Source organism: Dipodomys merriami, unplaced genomic scaffold (assembly GCF_024711535.1).
Source record: "Dipodomys merriami isolate MVZ:Mamm:240054 unplaced genomic scaffold, mDipMer1.0.p SCAF_19, whole genome shotgun sequence".
Classification (NCBI taxonomy): Eukaryota; Metazoa; Chordata; class Mammalia; order Rodentia; family Heteromyidae; genus Dipodomys; species Dipodomys merriami.
Genome location: NW_027203270.1, coordinates 11228112 through 11246124, shown reverse-complemented (window position 1 = coordinate 11246124; position 18013 = coordinate 11228112). Strand labels below are relative to the sequence as shown.

Sequence of the window (18013 nt, the reverse complement as noted above, 5' to 3'; positions counted from 1 at the left end):
AAAGGGAAATAATGACCTGAAATTCCTTAGAGATACTTATTTTTCAATTAGAAACATCAAAGATGGCTTTTTGTTTTAATCTATTAATATCACACACAGAAAGGTCAGGAATCTTATGTTTACTTTGTTATGAAACTAGTTGGCAATGATAAGGTATAGTAGAAATATTTTATGCTCTTCTAACACACACTCTAAGGATATAAATCAAACACTTGAAAAATATTTTTGTATCCTTAGTTAACAGTTTACAAATAGCCCTAAATCCAACCTTAAGTTTTTTTGGCACAGTGAAGCAACATGCTAAATAATGTTGCAACAATCCAGCTAAGAAGTACATAAGTTTGTCATCTAACAACGAGAGTTTCTGCAAGTAATTTTATTTATGGTTTCCTAATACATATCAAAAGTATCAACAAAGTATTAAGCATCTGGAGCTGTGCACCAGTAGCTCACACCTGTAATAAGGAGGCTGAGATCTGAGGATCACACTTCAAAAAACAGGACAGGAAAGTCTGTGAGAGCTGGGCACTGGTGGCTCACCCCTGTAATCCTAGCTACTCAGGAGGCTGAGATCTGAGGATCACGGTTTAAAGCCAGCCCGGGCAGGAGAGATCGTGAGACTCCTATCTCCAATAAACCACCAGAAAACCAGAAGTGGCACTGTAGCTCAAGTGGTAGTGCGCTCACCTTGAGCTGAAGAGCTGAGGGTCAGCGCCCAGGCCCAGAGTTCAAGCCCCACGACTGACCAAAAAAAAAAAAAAAAAAAAAGGAAAGTCTGTGAGACTCTTATCTTTAATTAACCACCAGAAAACTGCAAGTTGGGCTATGGTTCAAAGTGGTGGTGATAACCTTAAGGGAAAAAGCTCAAGGACAGCTCCCAGGCCCAAGTTCAAGCCCTACCAAAAAAAAAAAAAAAAAAAAAGAATTCTGACTTCTAGCCCCACTAAGCACTAAAATAACAGAGTACATCAGACCCAATAAACAGAAACTTTTAATTATTTGCAGTTTCATAAAATAATAGCTAAGATGTCTAAAATTCAATGGACAATCAATCACTCATCATACAACAAAACCCAGGAAAAATCTCAACTTGAATGAATATCAAGAGATGACATAGATATAAGAATTATCTGACAAGGATTTCAAATTGCTTTCATACTATTCTTTACTGAGGAATAAAATAAACAACTTGAAAAAAGTGAAATAGTATCAGCAAACAGAAGAAATTAGGAGGCTGAGTTAGGAGAATCTTGCATTCCAGACCAGCCTGAACTACATAGCAAGGTTCTATCTCAAAGCTGGGTACCAGTGGCTCACACCTGGAATCCTAGCTACTCAGGAGGCTAAAATCTAAGGATTGTAGTTTGAAGTCAGCCCTGGCAGGAAAATGTACGAGATTCTTATCTCCAAATAAACACAGAAAAAGCCAGAAGTGACACTGGCTCAAGTGGTAGAATACCAGGACTGGCAGAAAGGAAGGAAGGAAGGAAGGGAGGGAGGGAGGGAGGAAGGGAGGGAGGGAGGGTGGGAGGGAGGGAGGGAGGTGAGAGGGGGGTGAGAGGGGGGAGCGAGGAGGGGGAGGGAGAAAATATCTCAAAAAAAAAAATTAAATTATAAGAGCCAGGGATATAAGTTAGTGGCAGAATATTCCCCTAGCATATCAAGGCCTGGGTTTGATCCCTAGCACAAATTTTTAAAAAAAGAAAAGAAAATTCAGAACTGAAAAAAAAATTTTTTTTTAAGCCAATAGTGGACCAGGCAGTTGGCTCACCCCTGTCTTTTTTTTTTTTTTTTTGGCCAGTCATGGTACCTGAAGGTACCATGGACAGCTGGGCAACTGTCCTTCAGCTCTTCAGCTCAAGGCTAGTGCCTGAGCCACAGCGCCACTTCTGGCTTTTTCTGTTTATGTGGTGCTGAGGAATCGAACCCAGGGCCTGTTGCATTCAAGGCAAGTGCTCTACCACTGAGCTACCTTCCCAGTCCTCACCCCTGTAATTCTAACTACTCAGGAAGCTAAAATTTGAGGATTGCAGTTCAAAGCCAGCCTGGGTAACAAAATCTGTGAGACTTTTTTTTTTTTTTTTTTGGTCGGTTGTGGGGCTTGAACTCTGGGCCTGAGCACTGTCCCTCAGCTCTTCAGCTCAAGGCGAGCCCTCTACCACTTGAGCCACAGCACCACTTCCAGCTTTTTCTGTTTATGTGGTGCTGAGGAACCAAACCCAGGGCCTTGTGCATGTGAGGCAAGCACTCTACCACTGAGCCACCTTCCCAGCCCCATCTGTGAGACTTTTATCTCCATTTAACCATAAGAAAACCAGAAGTGGTACTGTGGCTCAAAATGGTAGAGCAAGGTCTAGAAACATGGCTTAGTGGTAGAGTGCTTGCCTAACATGCATGAAGCCCTACATTTGATTTCTCAGTACCACATACACAGAAAAAGCCAGAAGTGGCACTGTGGCTCAAGTGGTAGAGTGCTAGCTTTGAGCAAAAGAAGCTCAGGGACAGTGTCCAGGCCTTGAATTCAAGCCCCAGGACTGGCACAAAAAAAAAAAAAAAAAAAAGGTAGAGCATTAGATAGCCTTGAGTAAAAGAGCTCAGGGACAGTGCCAAGGCCCTGAATTCAAGCCCTATGATGAACCAAAAAAAAAAAAAAAAAAATCAGAAACAGAAACAGTAGCATGCTCAATAGCACAATACAACATACATGTAGATATGAACTGTAGCAATGTTAATTTCCTATTTTTGATACTATACAATTTTACAAATATAATCATTGGAGAAACCTAGGTGAAGCATACCCTAACCTCACTGTATTATCTTTGTGACTTCCAGTGAGCCTAAAATTACTTCAAAATAAAAACTGACAAATATATATCAAACTATAAGAAAGACAGGGTACTGTTGTAGAAATAAATAAAATAAATGCATGATTAGTACATACTATACAGTGGATTTATCCAATATTTTTGATTTGTACCATTTTTTAATTACACAAACAAAATTGCATCTGTGTTGCATATTCACACTTATTATAAATCTGGCTTTAAAAAGATCCCTAGGGATGAAGTCTCATCTGTTCTTTGACTCTCCAGTCAGTGAGCTCACATCTTGGTTGCATTCAGTCTTCTCAAAGAACAAAGGGAATGCTGCCACCTCAGACAGCAGCACATTGTGAGCTCCTTGCACAGAGGAGGCACAGCTCCTCACAATGTCTGGACCATGCTGCTAGAGACAGTCAAAGCAACAGTGTGTCATCACCTTCACCAGCATAACCAGTCCTCCTTGCTGGTCCTCAGGGCACTAGGCATGGCAGCAAAGTGATGGCACTATTTCTAGGCAAACAACCATCATGGACTTTTCTTTGGGCAGGCCAAAGCTAGAGGTTTAGGGGATCTCTGTGTCCATGGCATAAATCTGAATGAGATCAGACACAATGTTATCAATGATTGGCTTGGTAAGGTCTTCACTAAACACCTGCCACCATGGCTTCTCGGCCTCCTCCTCAGCAGGGACTTCTACTCCATAGACCTGTAGGGCCAGGTAGAGCACAGCCACGGCCAGGTGCTGAGGCTGGAAGCGAAGGCACAGCCCCCCGTGGTAGCTGTCCCGCAGCAAGGCCCAGGCCACGATGGCAACAGGGGTCCGCTGCCAGCTGTACCGATTCAGCCAGTGTTTGAGGGCCATCAGATAATGGAGCAGGTACTTGTGCGGGTGCTGGAAGGAGACCTGGAAGCGTAGGGCCCTCAGCACAAGGAGCTCACACTGCACAACGCTATCCCGGAGCTCCCAGAAGCGCGAATCCAGCTCCAAGGGCTCGCTGCCTGGGTGGAAGTAGCTGTTGGATACATTGATGATGTCTCTGATTCGCAGGTGCTGCTCCTCCACCTTGCCCGCCAAGTAAATGGATGACATGGCGACGAGGTAAGGGTCATAAGCCTCCAGGCTAATCTCGCGAAAGAACTTATGGTAGATGGTGCAGGCAGTGGCGATGGGAATGGAGCGCATAGCTAGCTTGACACCTGCCTCCATGATGAACCTTGTCACTCGGAAGTGCACCCTGGGATCCGACCCTGCCACCCCTCCAGAGGTATCTGAGTGAGGGGTCTCCATGAGGCCACCACGCAGCCCCAGGACTCCCTAAAAGCAGCAGCAGCAAGGCCAATTCCAGGGGTTCTTAAAGGCTCTCTGCTGTCACTGCACTGACATAAGCCACATCAAGGCAGAATCTTTAACTGTTTTTTTTGTTTTTTTTTTTGCAGAGCAGTGCTGGGAACTAAACCCAGGGTTGAGATAGATTAGGCAAATGTTCTACCACTGAGCCACATCCCTAGCCCAGTGCTTTACAGTTAAAAGACATTAACATTTTAAAAAGACAAAAAGCTTATACCCTTTAAATGAATAATTCTGCTTCCAAAAAAGTAAGGAGTTTATCCTAAAGTGCTAAAATTTCATATACAGAGATGTGAGAGCAAATACTGGAACCAATCTAAATGCCACAATACAGGAAAAATGAAAGATTTATTATAAAAGAAGCAGTCTGTTAATGTAGGCATAAAATAGCTACAAGTGGTAATGGTACATGGGATTCTAATGCTCCTTTCCTTTCCTGTTAAAGCTACCAAGAAGCTGTAATGTTTCTGTTATAGAAACAAAAATATGAAGACAGGTGAAAAATGGGTTCAGGAAAAAAAAAGGAAATACACAGCAATGTTAATAGCATCAGCCCTCAATCAAGTCTTTCATCCTGTGACACACTCACTCACTTCCTGATAGAGTTTCTGGCACTCAGGATGAAAGCGCAGAGCACGAAGAAAGAGCTGTCTTGCACTTTCAGAAGACAAGCGATCTTCCATTTCCCATTTGGCTGCCATAATCCACAAAGCTGTAAGAGAAAACACATGAAACATCATTCATAAATTAATCAAGTTAGGCAAAGAAACACCAATGCTCCCACTGGTGTGGAGGAGGGGCAAAATTTTACTCTAGAGTTGTTTTTTTTTTTTTTTTTTGGTCGGTCATGGGGCCTACTCTGGGCCTGGGCACTGTCCCTGAGCTCTTCAGCTCAAGACTAGTGCTCTACCAGTTGAGCCACAGCTCTACTTCTGGCTTTTTCTACTTATGTGGTGCAGAGGAATCGAACCCAGGGCCTCATGCATGCAAGGCAAGCACTCTGCCACTGAGCCACCTTCCCAGCCACTACTTTGGAGTTTTCTAAGCAAATAGGTAAACATGTTTATATTCATTCTAAATGATGGAGATTTAAATGCCTATTACTGTATTTTATCAGATCTAAAGCCAACATACATTTTTTAAATTTAACTACAATGTTTATTTTTCTAGTTTTACTATTTGTTTCTTATAAAAACACAAAAACTAAGATTCCATATATTGAAATCTCAAATAATTTTAATCCTCTTGTCTCTTGCTCTTCTCATGTCTTTTTGTTTTTGGTCGGTCATGAGGCTTAAACTCGGCCTAGTCACTACCCCTGTACTCTTTTGTTCAAGGCTAGCACTCTACCACTTTGAGCCAGAGCTCCACTTCTGGTTTTCTGGTGGTTAATTGGAGATAACAGTCTTGTGGACTTTTCTGCCTGTGCTTTATTTATTTATTTATTTTTTTTTTTTTTTTTTTTTTTTTGGGTCCGGTCATGGGGCCTGAACTCTGGGCCTGGGCGCTGTCCCTCAGCTCTTCAGCTCAAAGCTAGCGCTCTACCACTTGAGCCACAGCGCCACTTCCGGCTTTTTTCTTTTTTTTTGCTTATGTGGTGCTGAGGAATCGAACCCAGGGCCTCAGGCATGCAAGGCAAGCACTCTACCACTGAGCCACCTTCCCAGCCCGCTGGGCTGGCTTTAATCTAGCCTCAGCCTCCCTAGTAGCTAGGATTATAGTCATGAGTCACAGCTCCCCACAACATTCCATATTCTTTCAATTTTTTTTAACCTTTTTTTGCCAGGGTCTAGGCACTGTCCTTGTTCTCTCTTTTTTTTTTTGCTCAAGGCTAGCACTCTACCACTTGAGCCACAGTGTACTTCTGGCTTTTTCTGTTTATGTGGTGGTACTGAGGAATTGAACCCAGGGCTTCATGCACGCTAGGCAAGCAATCTACCACTAAGCCACATTCCCAACCCCTCAAATTTTAATTCTATTAGTACCAAAACCAAAGGCACTTTAAAGTTCATAAATGCTGGTGCTAGCTGGGCACTGGTGCCTCTTGCCTGTAATCCTAGCTACTCAGGAGGCTGAGATCTGAGAATCACAGCACAAAGCTAACCGGGACAGGACTCTTATCTCCAATTAACCACCAGAAAACCGGAAGTGGCACTATGGCACTTGCCTTGAGCTGAAGAGCTAAGGGACAGAGTCCAGGCCTAGAGTTCAAGCCCCACAACCGACCAAAAAATAAAAATAAAAAATAAATGCTGGGTGTTAGTGGCTCATGTCTGTAATCCTAGCTACCCAAGAGGCTAAGATCTGATGATGACAGTTCAAAATTAGCTCAGGCAGAAAAATTCCCATAATACCCTTATCTCTACTTAACCACTCAAAAACTGGAAGTGGCGCTGTAGCTCAAGTGGTAGAGCACTAGCCTTGAGCTGAAGAGCTCAGGCGCAGTGCTCAAGCCCAGAGTACAAGCTCCATGATCGACCCAAAAAATAAAAAATAAAAACAAGAATCTCTAAATTTGTCTGGCTTTGAGCTATAATCCTCAGATCTCTTGAGTAGCAAAGATTACAGGCCTGAGCCACCAGCTTCCAGCCTCCTCGTATTTCACTGCCTCCAACAAAAAATGGCCTTTCAAGGAATGATCTATTTATTTTCCATCAAGCCAAATGAACTAATAATCCTTTTTGTCTATAGATACAATACCTGGTCAAGTACCTAGTGGCTTGCAGTAAGGAGGGATGAGCTAACAGGCAGCTATCCAGGAACAGAAACTACTAAGACAAATTATCTAAGCTCAAACCCACCAAAAATATTGTGTAAGTTCAAAGGATTTCACCATACCTGGCTTGTTTGAATGAATGGCCAACATGGCAGAAAATATCTTGCTAAGTTGAGCTTTAGTACCCTGTAAAAGATAGAGAAAAATTTCTACTTCCTGTACAGTGAAATCATTGCTATTAATCTGTAAGGAACATGGACTGTGCCCACCCTGACTACAAGCTAGAGTTTGGCTCAAGTAGTAGAGTGCTTGCTCAGCAAGCACAAGGTGCCAGTATACTCACACACACACCCCAACCCCTGCAAAAAAAAAAAAAAAAAAAATCCAATAATGAGCAAGATTTGCTATTGTTCAGGACACACCAATAAAAGCAGACATACTTGTAGTGTTCTTCTACCTAAATCACTAAACATGTCTATTATTTTTAAATTTTTTCAATTTTACTGAACAAATATGTGTAAAAATGATTTTCTTTTCAAATGACTTGAGTCATTTATACAGTCACTCAGGTATATAAATGTTATACTCAAGTTCAGCCTCAGCCTTCTTGGGTTCCTTTCCCATTCTTAGACAACAGCTTTGGGAAAACATGGAGTTCAGTAATGAAGCCGCTTAAAAGGTTTTAAGACTAACAGAAACAAAAGGGAAAGAAGACATAGTTGTACTCACCCATTTCTTACAAAAAACTACATAGGACAGCCAAAGTTGTACATCATCCTGCAAGAAAAGCACTCTGGTAAGCTGCCTCGCCTTGACTTTATATGTAATATACCTTCGAAATAATTTAGTTTGTTGACAACATAAGCCAAGTTCCAGAAGATCCCATTACCATGTGCCTATGAGGATCTTCCTCAGTGAGCGTAACCACAGTAACTTAATCGGACTCTCCACTCCCATCCACCATCTCCAAGACAAATCTGTTGTCTACCCAATTTGTCTGAAAAGATCTCAATTAGGTACAGTAAGAAAACCTGAGGTTCCTAGAAATCTAAAGGATTTCCCATATAAGGGGGGTGACAGTGACCAAGAAGCATTGCTGTTAACCTGACTTGGGGAATTGTAACTCTTGTATAACTACTTAATAAACAAATGAAAAAAATGAAACAAAAAAAAATTAAAACTTAAAAAAAAATTCCACTTCCAAGTGAGACTTAAAGAACATAGTTACTAAGGTACTATGCCTACCTAATCATTCCCAGTCTTCAGTGTACTTCCCTTATCAGAGATACCCAAGGGTCTACCAGGGACTCCCTAAACCTTAATCATGTGCCAAACACACTGTTCTCAGCACCAACATCACAAAATAACAATAAGGTTATGAGCTTGATTTTCTTCACAGTCTATGTGACTTAAAAAATGTTCCAAAGCCAGGCACTAGTAGCTCAAGCCTGTAATCCTAGCTAATCAGGAGGCTAACATCTGAGGACTGTGGTTTGAAGCCTGCCCAGGCTTGAAAATCTATGAGATTGGGCTGGGAAGGTGGCTCAGTGGTAGAGCGCTTGCCTTGCATGCCTGAGTCCCTGGGTTCGATTCCTCAGCACCACATAAGCAAAAAGAAAAAAGCCGGAAGTGGTGCTGTGGCTCAAGTGGTAGAGTGCTATCCTTGAGCTGAAGAGCTGAGGGACAGCACCCAGGCCCAGAGTTCAGGCCCCACGACCGGACCCAAAAAAAAAAAAATCTATGAGATTCTTATCTCTATTAAACTACAAAATAAGCTACAAGTTGTGCTATGGTTTGAGTGCTAAAGAGCTAGCCTTGAGCAAAAGAAGCTCAGGGACAGCGCCCAGGCCCTGAGTCCAGGACCGACAAACACAAAAGAAAGTGCCAAGCAATGACACAATCATTCAAATAGGTATTAAGATACCTAAGATGGGAACAGAAGATAATATATTTGGATATCCAAGTCATCATACATACAATACACATTTTCATATTTATAAAGGATGCTGTGATCACTTACTTTCCACTTTGCTGAAGCACGCCCAAAGACTCCATGTATCCGTTGCACAATTGAATGTTCAATCTCATCCTTCTTAAATGAATATCTGATGCGCTAAAAGGGGACAAGAGTTAAATTCCCAGTACCAAAAATAAAAATAAAAAATAAAAGCCGGGCGCTGGTGGCTCACGCCTGTAATCCTAGCTACTCAGGAGGCTGAGATCTGAGGATCGCGGTTCAAAGCCAGCCCGGGCAGGAGAGACCGTGAGACTCCTATCTCCAATAAACCACCAGAAAACCGGAAGTGGCGCTGTAGCTCAAGTGGTAGAGCGCTTGCCTTGAGCTGAAGAGCTGAGGGACAGTGCCCAGGCCCAGAGTTCAAGCCCCATGACCGACAAAAAAAAAAAAAAAAAAAAATTAAAAATAAAAAATAAAGTGGAATATGAAACAGTCAGTTTAATGATATTTATCCAAAATAGCCTTCCCACTTGGTCATTTAACTGTATTGGCAATGGCTAAAAGCATGGCTCATATGATAGACCACCTGCCTAGTAATCATCAAACCTCAGCAACACACACACACACACAAAAAAAATGTATTTTTTAAATTAAAAACAAAAGTAGGGCTGGGAAGGTGGCTCGGTGGTAGAGCGCTTGCCTTGCATGCATGAGGCCCTGGGTTTGATTCCTCAGCACCACATAAGCAAAAAGAAAAAAAAGCCAGAAGTGGCACTATGGCTCAAGTGGTAGAGCGCTAGCCTTGAGCTGAAGAGCTGAGGGACAGCACCCAGGCCCAGAGTTCAGGCCCTACAACCAGGACCCCCCCCCCCCCCAAAAAAAAAAAAAGTAGGGCTGGGATGTAGCTCAGTGGCAAAGCGCTTGCCTAGCAAGTGCAACGTCCTGGGTTTGATCCCCAATACCAAAAAAGAAAAGACAAAAAAAATACAATTAAAAAAAAAGTACTAACAAAGAAAGCAAATTATTACAAATAACCATTATGAGCTCCATGCAGTTTAATAAGTCTCTCAAATAAGTCCTAGTTATGGAGCCACCAATTTACTTATATATTTTTCTAACTTCTGAAAAGTTATCTACTTACTGCTCTTCTTCGCTGGATCAGCTCCAAAAGATTAATTTCATACTGTGGAAGAAAAACATACAAAGAAATATAAGCAAGGAAAATTACAACTTTTTAAAGGTAGGAAAAACAATTTTTTAATTGAAGATAATTTGTTATCAATAAGCAGAATTTACAATAATTATTATTTCAATATTATTAATATTATCAATAAATATCATCACTAAAAATCCCCTTACAGCTGTAAGATTTACAATTATATACAGAACCATGAACCAAAGGGTAGGCACAGAAAGAAAGGGAAGGAGAGGGGCTGGAAAGGCAGCTCAATGGTAGAGTGCTTTCCTAACATGCATGAGACCCTGGGTTCCATTCCTCAGCACCACATAAGCAGAAAAAGCCGGAAGTGGTACTGTGGTTCAAGCTGGTAGAGCTCTCACCTTGAGCTGAAGAGCTGAGGGACAGTGAGTGCGTAGGCCCAGTTCAAGCCCCATGACCAACAAAAAAAAAGAAAGAAAGGGAAGGACAGAGGAAAGAGGGAAGGAGGGAGAGAGGGAGAGAAGAGAGGGAATCTTGGAGCACTTCTTCTTTCCAAGTTGACTTAAAGACTTTCTACTATCTATGGTCAAATTCTCACTCCTCTGTCTTGCTCTCCAAGAAGCAAATCTCTTGCTGAAATCCTAATTACACATTATGTCTGGCAGATTCAGATCTGACTAATAATAAAGAGTTCCATTTGGCAAGGATTGAAGCCCAGTGAGCAAAACAACTCCCAATAACTGTCTCTAGTTCTGATATATATTTCTAATCAACAACTCTAATCAGCTAGGCACATGCTGGCTCATGCCTAGAATCCTAGCTACTCAGGAGGTTAAGATCTGAAGATCAGGGCTGGGAAGGTAGCTCAGTGGTAGAGTGCTTGCCTTGCATGCATGAGGCCCTGGGTTTGATTCCTCAGCACCACATAAACAGAAAAAGCCGGAAGTGGCACTGTGGCTCAAGTGGTAGAGCGCTAGTCTTGAGACGAAGAGCTGAGGGACAGCACCCAGGCCCAGAGTTCAAGCCCCACGCCAGACCAAAAAAAAAAATCTTGAGGATTGTGGTTCAAAGTCAGCCAAGGCAGAAAAGTCCCCCTGAGACTCTTATCTCTAATTAACCACTCAAAAACCAGAAATGGATGGGCTGGGAAGGTGGCTCAGTGGTAGAGCGCTTGCCTTGCATGCATGAGGCCCTGGGTTCGATTCCTCAAAAGCACCACAAAAGCAAAAAGAAAAAAAAACAGAAATGGAGCTGTGGCTCAAGTGGTAGAATGCCAGCCTTGAACAGAATAAGGCTCAGGGACAGAGTCCAGGCCCTGAGTTCAAACCCCATACTGATTTAAAAAAAAAAAAATTCACTTACTTGGACATAATTGATAAAGTCTTCCTTGAAAAGGGCTCTTCTCTGTATTTTGTATTCTAGATCAGAAGCCTTCTTAATGATAGCCCTGAAGAGAAAGTCATTTAAATTGCAACACTTAATCATTATTGGTGGCACACATCTGTAATTCCAGCCCACAGAAGAATAGCAAACTGGAGACCATCATGGCTTCCGAGGAAAACTCTGTCCTAATGAACCAAAAAATTGGAATAGATGTATAGCAAGTGGGTAGCAAGATTGCCTAGCAAGCACAAGACCCTGAGTTCAAATCCTAGTACTGCCATGAGTGAATGAATGCATTAATGAATGAATGAAAATAAGCTGTATTTTTTTGGTGCTGGTCCTGGAAGCAACCTTGTACCAGCAGTGCCTGAGCTCTTCAGGTCAAGGCGAATGCTCTACCACTTGATTCATAGTGCCACTTCTGGTGTTCTGTTGGTTAATTGGTGATAAGAGTCCCATGGACTTTCCTGCCCAGACTAGCTACAACATCAATCCTCAGATCTCAGACTTCTGAGTAGCTGGAAACATAGGTATGAGCCACAGGCGCCCAAGCTACAACATTTCAAGAAGCAAAAGTTAAATAATAGCTGGGCGACGGTGGCGCAAGCCTGTAAGCCTAGCTACTCAGAAGGCTGAGATGTGAGATCATAGTTCTAAGCCAGTCTAAGCAGGAAAGTCCCATAAAGCACTCAGAAAACCGGAAGTGGCCTCGTGGCTCAATTGGTAGAGTGCTCACCTTGAGCTGAAGAGCTCAGGGACAGCGCCCATGTATAGTGTTCAAGCCCCATGACCAACCCCCCCCCCCAAAAAAAAAAAAGTTAAAAACTTAGGCTTAGGATTTTTGTTTTATAGATTCCCACGCCACCCACCTTGGTAGCATAGGGTTTGAACCCAGGGCCTTGTCATTACTAGGCAGAAACTGTACCACTTGAACCATACCCCCAACCTTTTCTGCTTTATTTTATGAATAAATATTTTTGCCTAGGCCAGTCTGAACCACAAGCCTCCTATTTAGGCTTTCTGGGTAGCTAGGATGACAGGTGTATGCCACTGCACCCAGCTTATATTTGTTGAAAACAAACAGAACCAATAAAACTTTTGCCTAGGGCTAGAAATGTAGCTTAGTGGTACAGTGCTTGCCCAGCATGCATGAAGCTCTGGCTTCAATTCCCCAGTACCACGTACACAGAAAAAAGCCAGAAGTAGTGCTGTGGCTCAAGTGGTAGAGTGCTAGCCTTGAGTAAAAGAAGCTCGGGGACAGGGTCCAGGCCCTGAGTTCAAACCCCAGGACTAGGGGGAAAAAAATCTTTTGCCCAGGCTAGTTTTGAATCTCTGTCCTCACAATCTCCAATTCCCAAGTAGCTAGGATTATGGGTGTTAATCCTCATACCTGGCTAGGTTTTGTCTGTTTCATTGGGGAGGAAGGGGGTGTTTATTATTTATCTTTATGTTGGTTATTTTGTTTGTCATACATTTCAAATATGTATTTACCAAAACATAATTCCCAACCACACTGATCTTGCCACAGTGAGACAAGTATTCTCTTACATGATTACTTCTGTGCTCTCCTGAACATCAATTTATTTTGAATTTTCAGGAAAATCACCTAAATTGCCAGAATCACTTACATTCCCATCACCATAATGCTTTGCATAATTTGTATGTAATATGAATAAAGATGTGTTTTCCTCCTAATTGAGATCACTTAGGTATTTGTCCTGTTTTGTTTTCTACATTCTTGGGATCAAACCTAGGGGGCCTTGAGCATCCTAGACTACTACTAATGAGCTACATCTCCATTAGGTTTTTGTGGGCTAGTACTCTACCACTTGAGCCACAACTCCACATCTGGCTTTTTAGGCAGTTCCCTGGGAGATAAGAGTCTCTGACTTTCCATCCCAGGCTGCTTCCTAATCGCTGTCCTCAGACCTCTGCCTCCTGGATGGGATTACAGCCAAATTAAAATAATAATAATAATACTCTCTACCTAAAAAAGCTTATTAGTTCAAAGGACTTAAGTGACCTTACTCATAGTTACGGAGTGAATGCATAAAATGTACATTAGAAGGTGGTATAAGAAAGAGCTGGGGGCTGGGAAGGTGGCTCAGTGGTAGAGTGCTTGAGGCCCTGGGTTCGATTCCTCAGCCACACATACGTAGAAAAACCTGGAAGTGGTGCCGTGGCTCACAGTGGGAGAGCACTCGCCTTAATTAACCGCAACAAATCACTGACTGCCAGCAATACGTGAAGACCCACCGGCTCCCGCTGGGCGTCGGCGGGACTCGCCGCCCCCCCCCCCCCCGCCTCCTCCACGGACCTGCTCCGGGCAGAGCAGCCCAGGCGTCGGGGTGGGGGGGTGGGGGCCAGGCCTGGGGCGGACGGGTCCCCGGGGAGTGGGTGCGGATTTCATCCCGGCAATCAATCTCCTCAGACCCCTCAAAGCGCTCCCGCCGGTCGCCCCGCCAGCACGCCCCCCCTCCCCAACACACCTCCCCTCGGCTCGCCCGGCCCGCCCGCTCCCCCGGCCCCCTCTCACTTAATCTCCTTAGCGCTGAACAGGCCAACGCGCTCCAGCTGTTCCAACTCGGGGATACGGTCTTCTATACGCTCCTGGATAATCTCCGCCATGAGGTCCGAGCTATCTCTACCACCCGCCCGGGGAACCTCCGACAGCTACCAACACACGCCCGGTGCGGCCCACCTTCCAGGCGGGACACCCAGCCTTCACGCTGGGTGACTGACGTCACGTGCTTCCGAGCTCCCGCCTTTTCCGCTTCCGAGGTCGGGAACGACCGCTTGAGAGCGCTGTCGCCACCCTGTGGTTGACTGTGGGATTGCAACGATGGCACTCCACCATTTCCGGAGGGGAGGGGCTAGAATGAGGGCGGAGCTAAACGAGGGCGGAGCGCCAGACCCCCCGGGGGTTGGTGGGGGAGCGGATTTCAATCAGTTATGTAAAAAAGGCATAAAGTGCAATTTTTTTTTTGTGGGTCGTGGAACTTGAACTCTGGGCTTGGCCACTATCCCTCAGCTCTTCAGCTCAAGGCCAGCGCTCTACCACTTGAGCCAGAGCGCCACTTCTGGCTTTTTTCTTTTTGCTTATGTGGTGCTGAGGAATCGAACCCAGGGCCTCATGCATGCAAGGCAAGCGCTCTACCACTGAGCCACCTTCCCAGCCCTGATACTTTCTTTATTACGGAACATAATCTTTTCAGACCTTGAAAATCGGTGGCTCTCACACTGACCAGCTACTCAAAAATCATTTATACTGGGCTGTGGCTCAAGTGGTAGAACACTAGCCTTGAGCTGAAGAGCTGAGGGACAGCACCCAGAACCAGAGTTCAGGCCACACGACCAACAAAAAAAATTAATTGTTATTTTGGCTATGTGGACAAGAGCATTTAAACAAAACCCCTGAGTTGATATATCAGACCCTATAGTCTCTTTTATGAGGTGAGATTTGGATAATGAATATTGGAGAGTTTGTAAAATAATCAACAAGGTACAGGTAAACCTTCCTTACTCGGCTACCCAAGCAGTTCTAAGAAAACTAGCATGTAAAGGGTATTGCTGGTAGAGTTCCCAACCCTAAAAAACAGTAACTATGTGGTTCTGTTTCTTTTCAAGTTCTGGAAGAAAATAAAAAGACAAAGCAGGAGATCTTGCTGAACCTGTTTATTTCAACATTCACATTAGCACCTAGATCATCTGTGTGATTTATGAATGGGGAATAGACTTAGTAATTAACAGAATTCCACCATTCCTCTCCTTCCTTTCTTCCTTTCACATCTTGCCCCACTGGTCTCAAAACTGAGAAGAAGGTTGGCTTAGGCTTTATCATTTAATTCTCTTGGCTATAAGACATGAAGGAAGTGAAAAAGAAATGAAAGAGCTGGGAAGTTGGCTCAGTGGTAGAGCACTTGCCTTGCACCACAAAAGAAAAAAGCCGGAAGTGGCGCTGTGGCTCAAGTGGTAGAACACTAGCCTTGAGCTGAAGAGCTGAGGGACAGCACTCAGGTCCAGAGTTCAGGTCCCATGACCAGACCCCCCCAAAAAAAAAGAAAAAGAAAAGAAATGAAAAACAAAGATGTAATTTCTATAGACTAATAAGGTCTTTGGGACCAGAAGAGGCAGGATGACATCAGATAATAAGGATGGGAATTTTTTCTGTTTTTTCACTGGAGAATTAGAGCAATGATTAGCATAAAATTAACATACAGGGCTAGGAATGTGGCTTAGTGGTAGAGTGCTTGCCTAACATGCATGAAGCCCTGGGTTTGACTCTTTAGTACCCATGCAAAGAAAAAGCCATAAGTGGCAGTGTGGCTCAAGTGGTAGAGTGCTAGCCTTGAGCAAAAGAAGCTCGGGACAGTGCCCAGACTCTGAGTTCAAGCCCCAGGACTGGCACACACACACACACACACACACACACACACACACACACACACAAAGAACATTCAATAACTAAATACTTGAAAATATTATTTAGGTTTCTAGCAAGTCTGCAACCTCTGACAGATTGTAATCTTTCAAGGTAAAATGGATAGAGAGCAACAGGTAAACTCTTGATTTTTAACTTCACATAACTATCTTCCTCTGCTTTATTTTGAAATTTAGCTTTTATGCATATCTTGTACTAAGAATTACAAAGGAAATGGTAAAGCCTCTTTTTTGTTCTTGATTTCATAATATCTAGCACTCATCTAGGACTCTCGTATGTACCCTGTTACTATCTATGTATACACACTGCTCAAAGTCATTTATGAGTCAGGCATTGTAATTCTAGCTACTTAGGAGGCTGAGATTTGAGAATCATGGTTCAAAGACCATGAGATTGTTATTTCCTATTAACCAGCAAAAAGCTGGAAGTAAAGCTGTAGCTCAAGTAGTAAGATCACTATCCTTAATCAAAGAGTGCAAGGCCGTGAGTCCAACCCTCATTACTTGCAGCAAAAGAAGAAAAAAATACATTTATGTATTAAACCACCTAATCACTTTACACAAATATCTTTTAGCATCAATGCAGGAAGAAGCACTTTTTCCTTTCTTTTCTTTTTTTCTTTCTTTTTTTTTTTTTTGGCTGATTCTGGGTCTTGAACTCAGCCTTGGTATTGTTCCTGAGCGTTTATGATCAAGGTTAGTGCTCTACCACTTGAGCCACAACTCTACTTCTGGCTTTTTTGGTAGTTAATTGGAGATAAAAGTCGTCACGTGACTATCGTTGAGCCTGATCCTCAAATCTCAGCTAGGATTACAGACATGAGCCAACACAGCCAGCTAAAGGAGCTCTTTTTTTTTTTTTTTTCCTATATGCCGAGCCTGAACTCTGGTTCTGGGCATTGTCCCTCAGCTCTTCAGCTCAAGGCTAGCACTCTACCACTTGAACCACAGCGCCACTTCTAGCTTTTTCTGCTTATGTGGTGCTAAGGAATCGAACCCAGGCCCTCATGCATGCAAGGCAAGCACTCTACCACTGAGCCACATTCTCAGCCCTTGAAGGAGATCTTAAATAGTCAAAAAGTTCCTACTCATGGGCTGGGAAGGTGGCTCAGTGGTAGAGCGCTTGCCTTGCATGCCTGAGGCCCTGGGTTCGATTCATCAGCACCACATAAGCAAAAAGAAAAAAGCCGGAAGTGGTGCTATGGCTCAAGTGGTAGAGCGCTAGCCTTGAGCTGAAGAGCTGAGGGACAGTGCCCAGGCCCAGAGTTCAGGCCCCATGACTGGACCCCAAAAAAAAAAAAAAAAAAGTTCCTACTCAGGAGGCTGAAATCTGAGAATCGTGGTCCAAAGCCAGCCTGGGCAGTAAAGTCCATGAGACTCTTATCTCCAATAAGACCACCAGAAAACCAGAAGTGGTGCTGTAGCTCAAGTGGTAGAGTGCTAGCCTTGAGCTTAAAGAGCTCAAGGACAGTGCCCAGGCCCAGAGTTCAAGCCATATGACCAAAAAAAAAAAAAAAGCTCTTACTAGTAGCTGTGGGCTCTAGCTCAGTGGAAGAGAGTTATCATAGCACCAAAAAGAATAAGTAAGTGAAAAAGCTTGTGGTAGAGCACTAGCCTTGAGCAAAAGAACTCAGGGACAGTACCCAGGCCCTGAGTTCAAGCCCCACAACCACAACCACCACCACCCCACCCCCACAACAACAACAACAACAACAAAAAGCTTGTTAAACTCAAGACTTAGAGCAAATAAAACTGTTTACATGGTGCCTACTAAAAGCAGAGAAAAGATGTACTTGATTCTGGATCTCCAGGATACCCCTATGGAAGCTTGACTTTTTTAATCTTTCCTTAAAGATAAATTACTAGTATATATTAGTCGTACAAGAGGGGGTTTCATTGTGACATTCCCACACATATATACAATGTACCCTGATTAAATTCACCCCCTCCATCTCTCCTTTGATCCCTTTCTTCCCTCCTACAACACTTTCAACAGGTTTCATTGTTCTGTGGACTTACTTATACTCTTATATTTAATTTTTTAATTTTTTAATTTTTTAAATTTTTTTTGCCAGTCCTGGAGCTTGAATTCAAGACCTGGGCACTGCCTCTGAGCTTCTTTTGCTCAAGACTAATTCTCTTCCACTTGAGCCACAGCGCCACTTGTGGCTTTTTCTGTGTATGTGGT

The 18013-nt window shown here is 43.3% G+C and overlaps 2 protein-coding genes across 2 annotated transcripts in view; both read right to left on the bottom strand.

Moving 5' to 3' along the window:
* The window catches only part of Utp6 (UTP6 small subunit processome component), a 31931-nt gene extending 17804 nt beyond the window's left edge, over nucleotides 1–14127 (bottom strand). The window contains exons 1-7 of the mRNA XM_070027252.1: nucleotides 13922–14127; nucleotides 11365–11449; nucleotides 9985–10026; nucleotides 8907–8999; nucleotides 7616–7663; nucleotides 7009–7072; nucleotides 4764–4882 (exon numbers count right to left, since the gene is read on the bottom strand). Of these exons, the coding sequence (XP_069883353.1) occupies nucleotides 4764–4882; nucleotides 7009–7072; nucleotides 7616–7663; nucleotides 8907–8999; nucleotides 9985–10026; nucleotides 11365–11449; nucleotides 13922–14013 (543 nt within the window). The 5' untranslated portion in view covers nucleotides 14014–14127. The remainder of the gene's footprint in view (nucleotides 1–4763; nucleotides 4883–7008; nucleotides 7073–7615; nucleotides 7664–8906; nucleotides 9000–9984; nucleotides 10027–11364; nucleotides 11450–13921) is intronic.
* Nucleotides 7–4757, bottom strand: LOC138830679 (cyclin-Q-like). The gene has a single exon (XM_070027253.1). The coding sequence runs from the start codon at nucleotides 4108–4110 to the stop codon at nucleotides 3385–3387; it is 726 nt and encodes a 241-aa protein (XP_069883354.1). The 5' UTR covers nucleotides 4111–4757; the 3' UTR covers nucleotides 7–3384.
* Nucleotides 14128–18013: the final 3886 nt, after the last annotated feature.

Bases quoted from the DNA above. Each gene is read 5' to 3' on its own strand.
- LOC138830679 (XM_070027253.1), bottom strand. From the start codon at position 4,110: ATGGAGACCCCTCACTCAGATACCTCTGGAGGGGTGGCAGGGTCGGAT.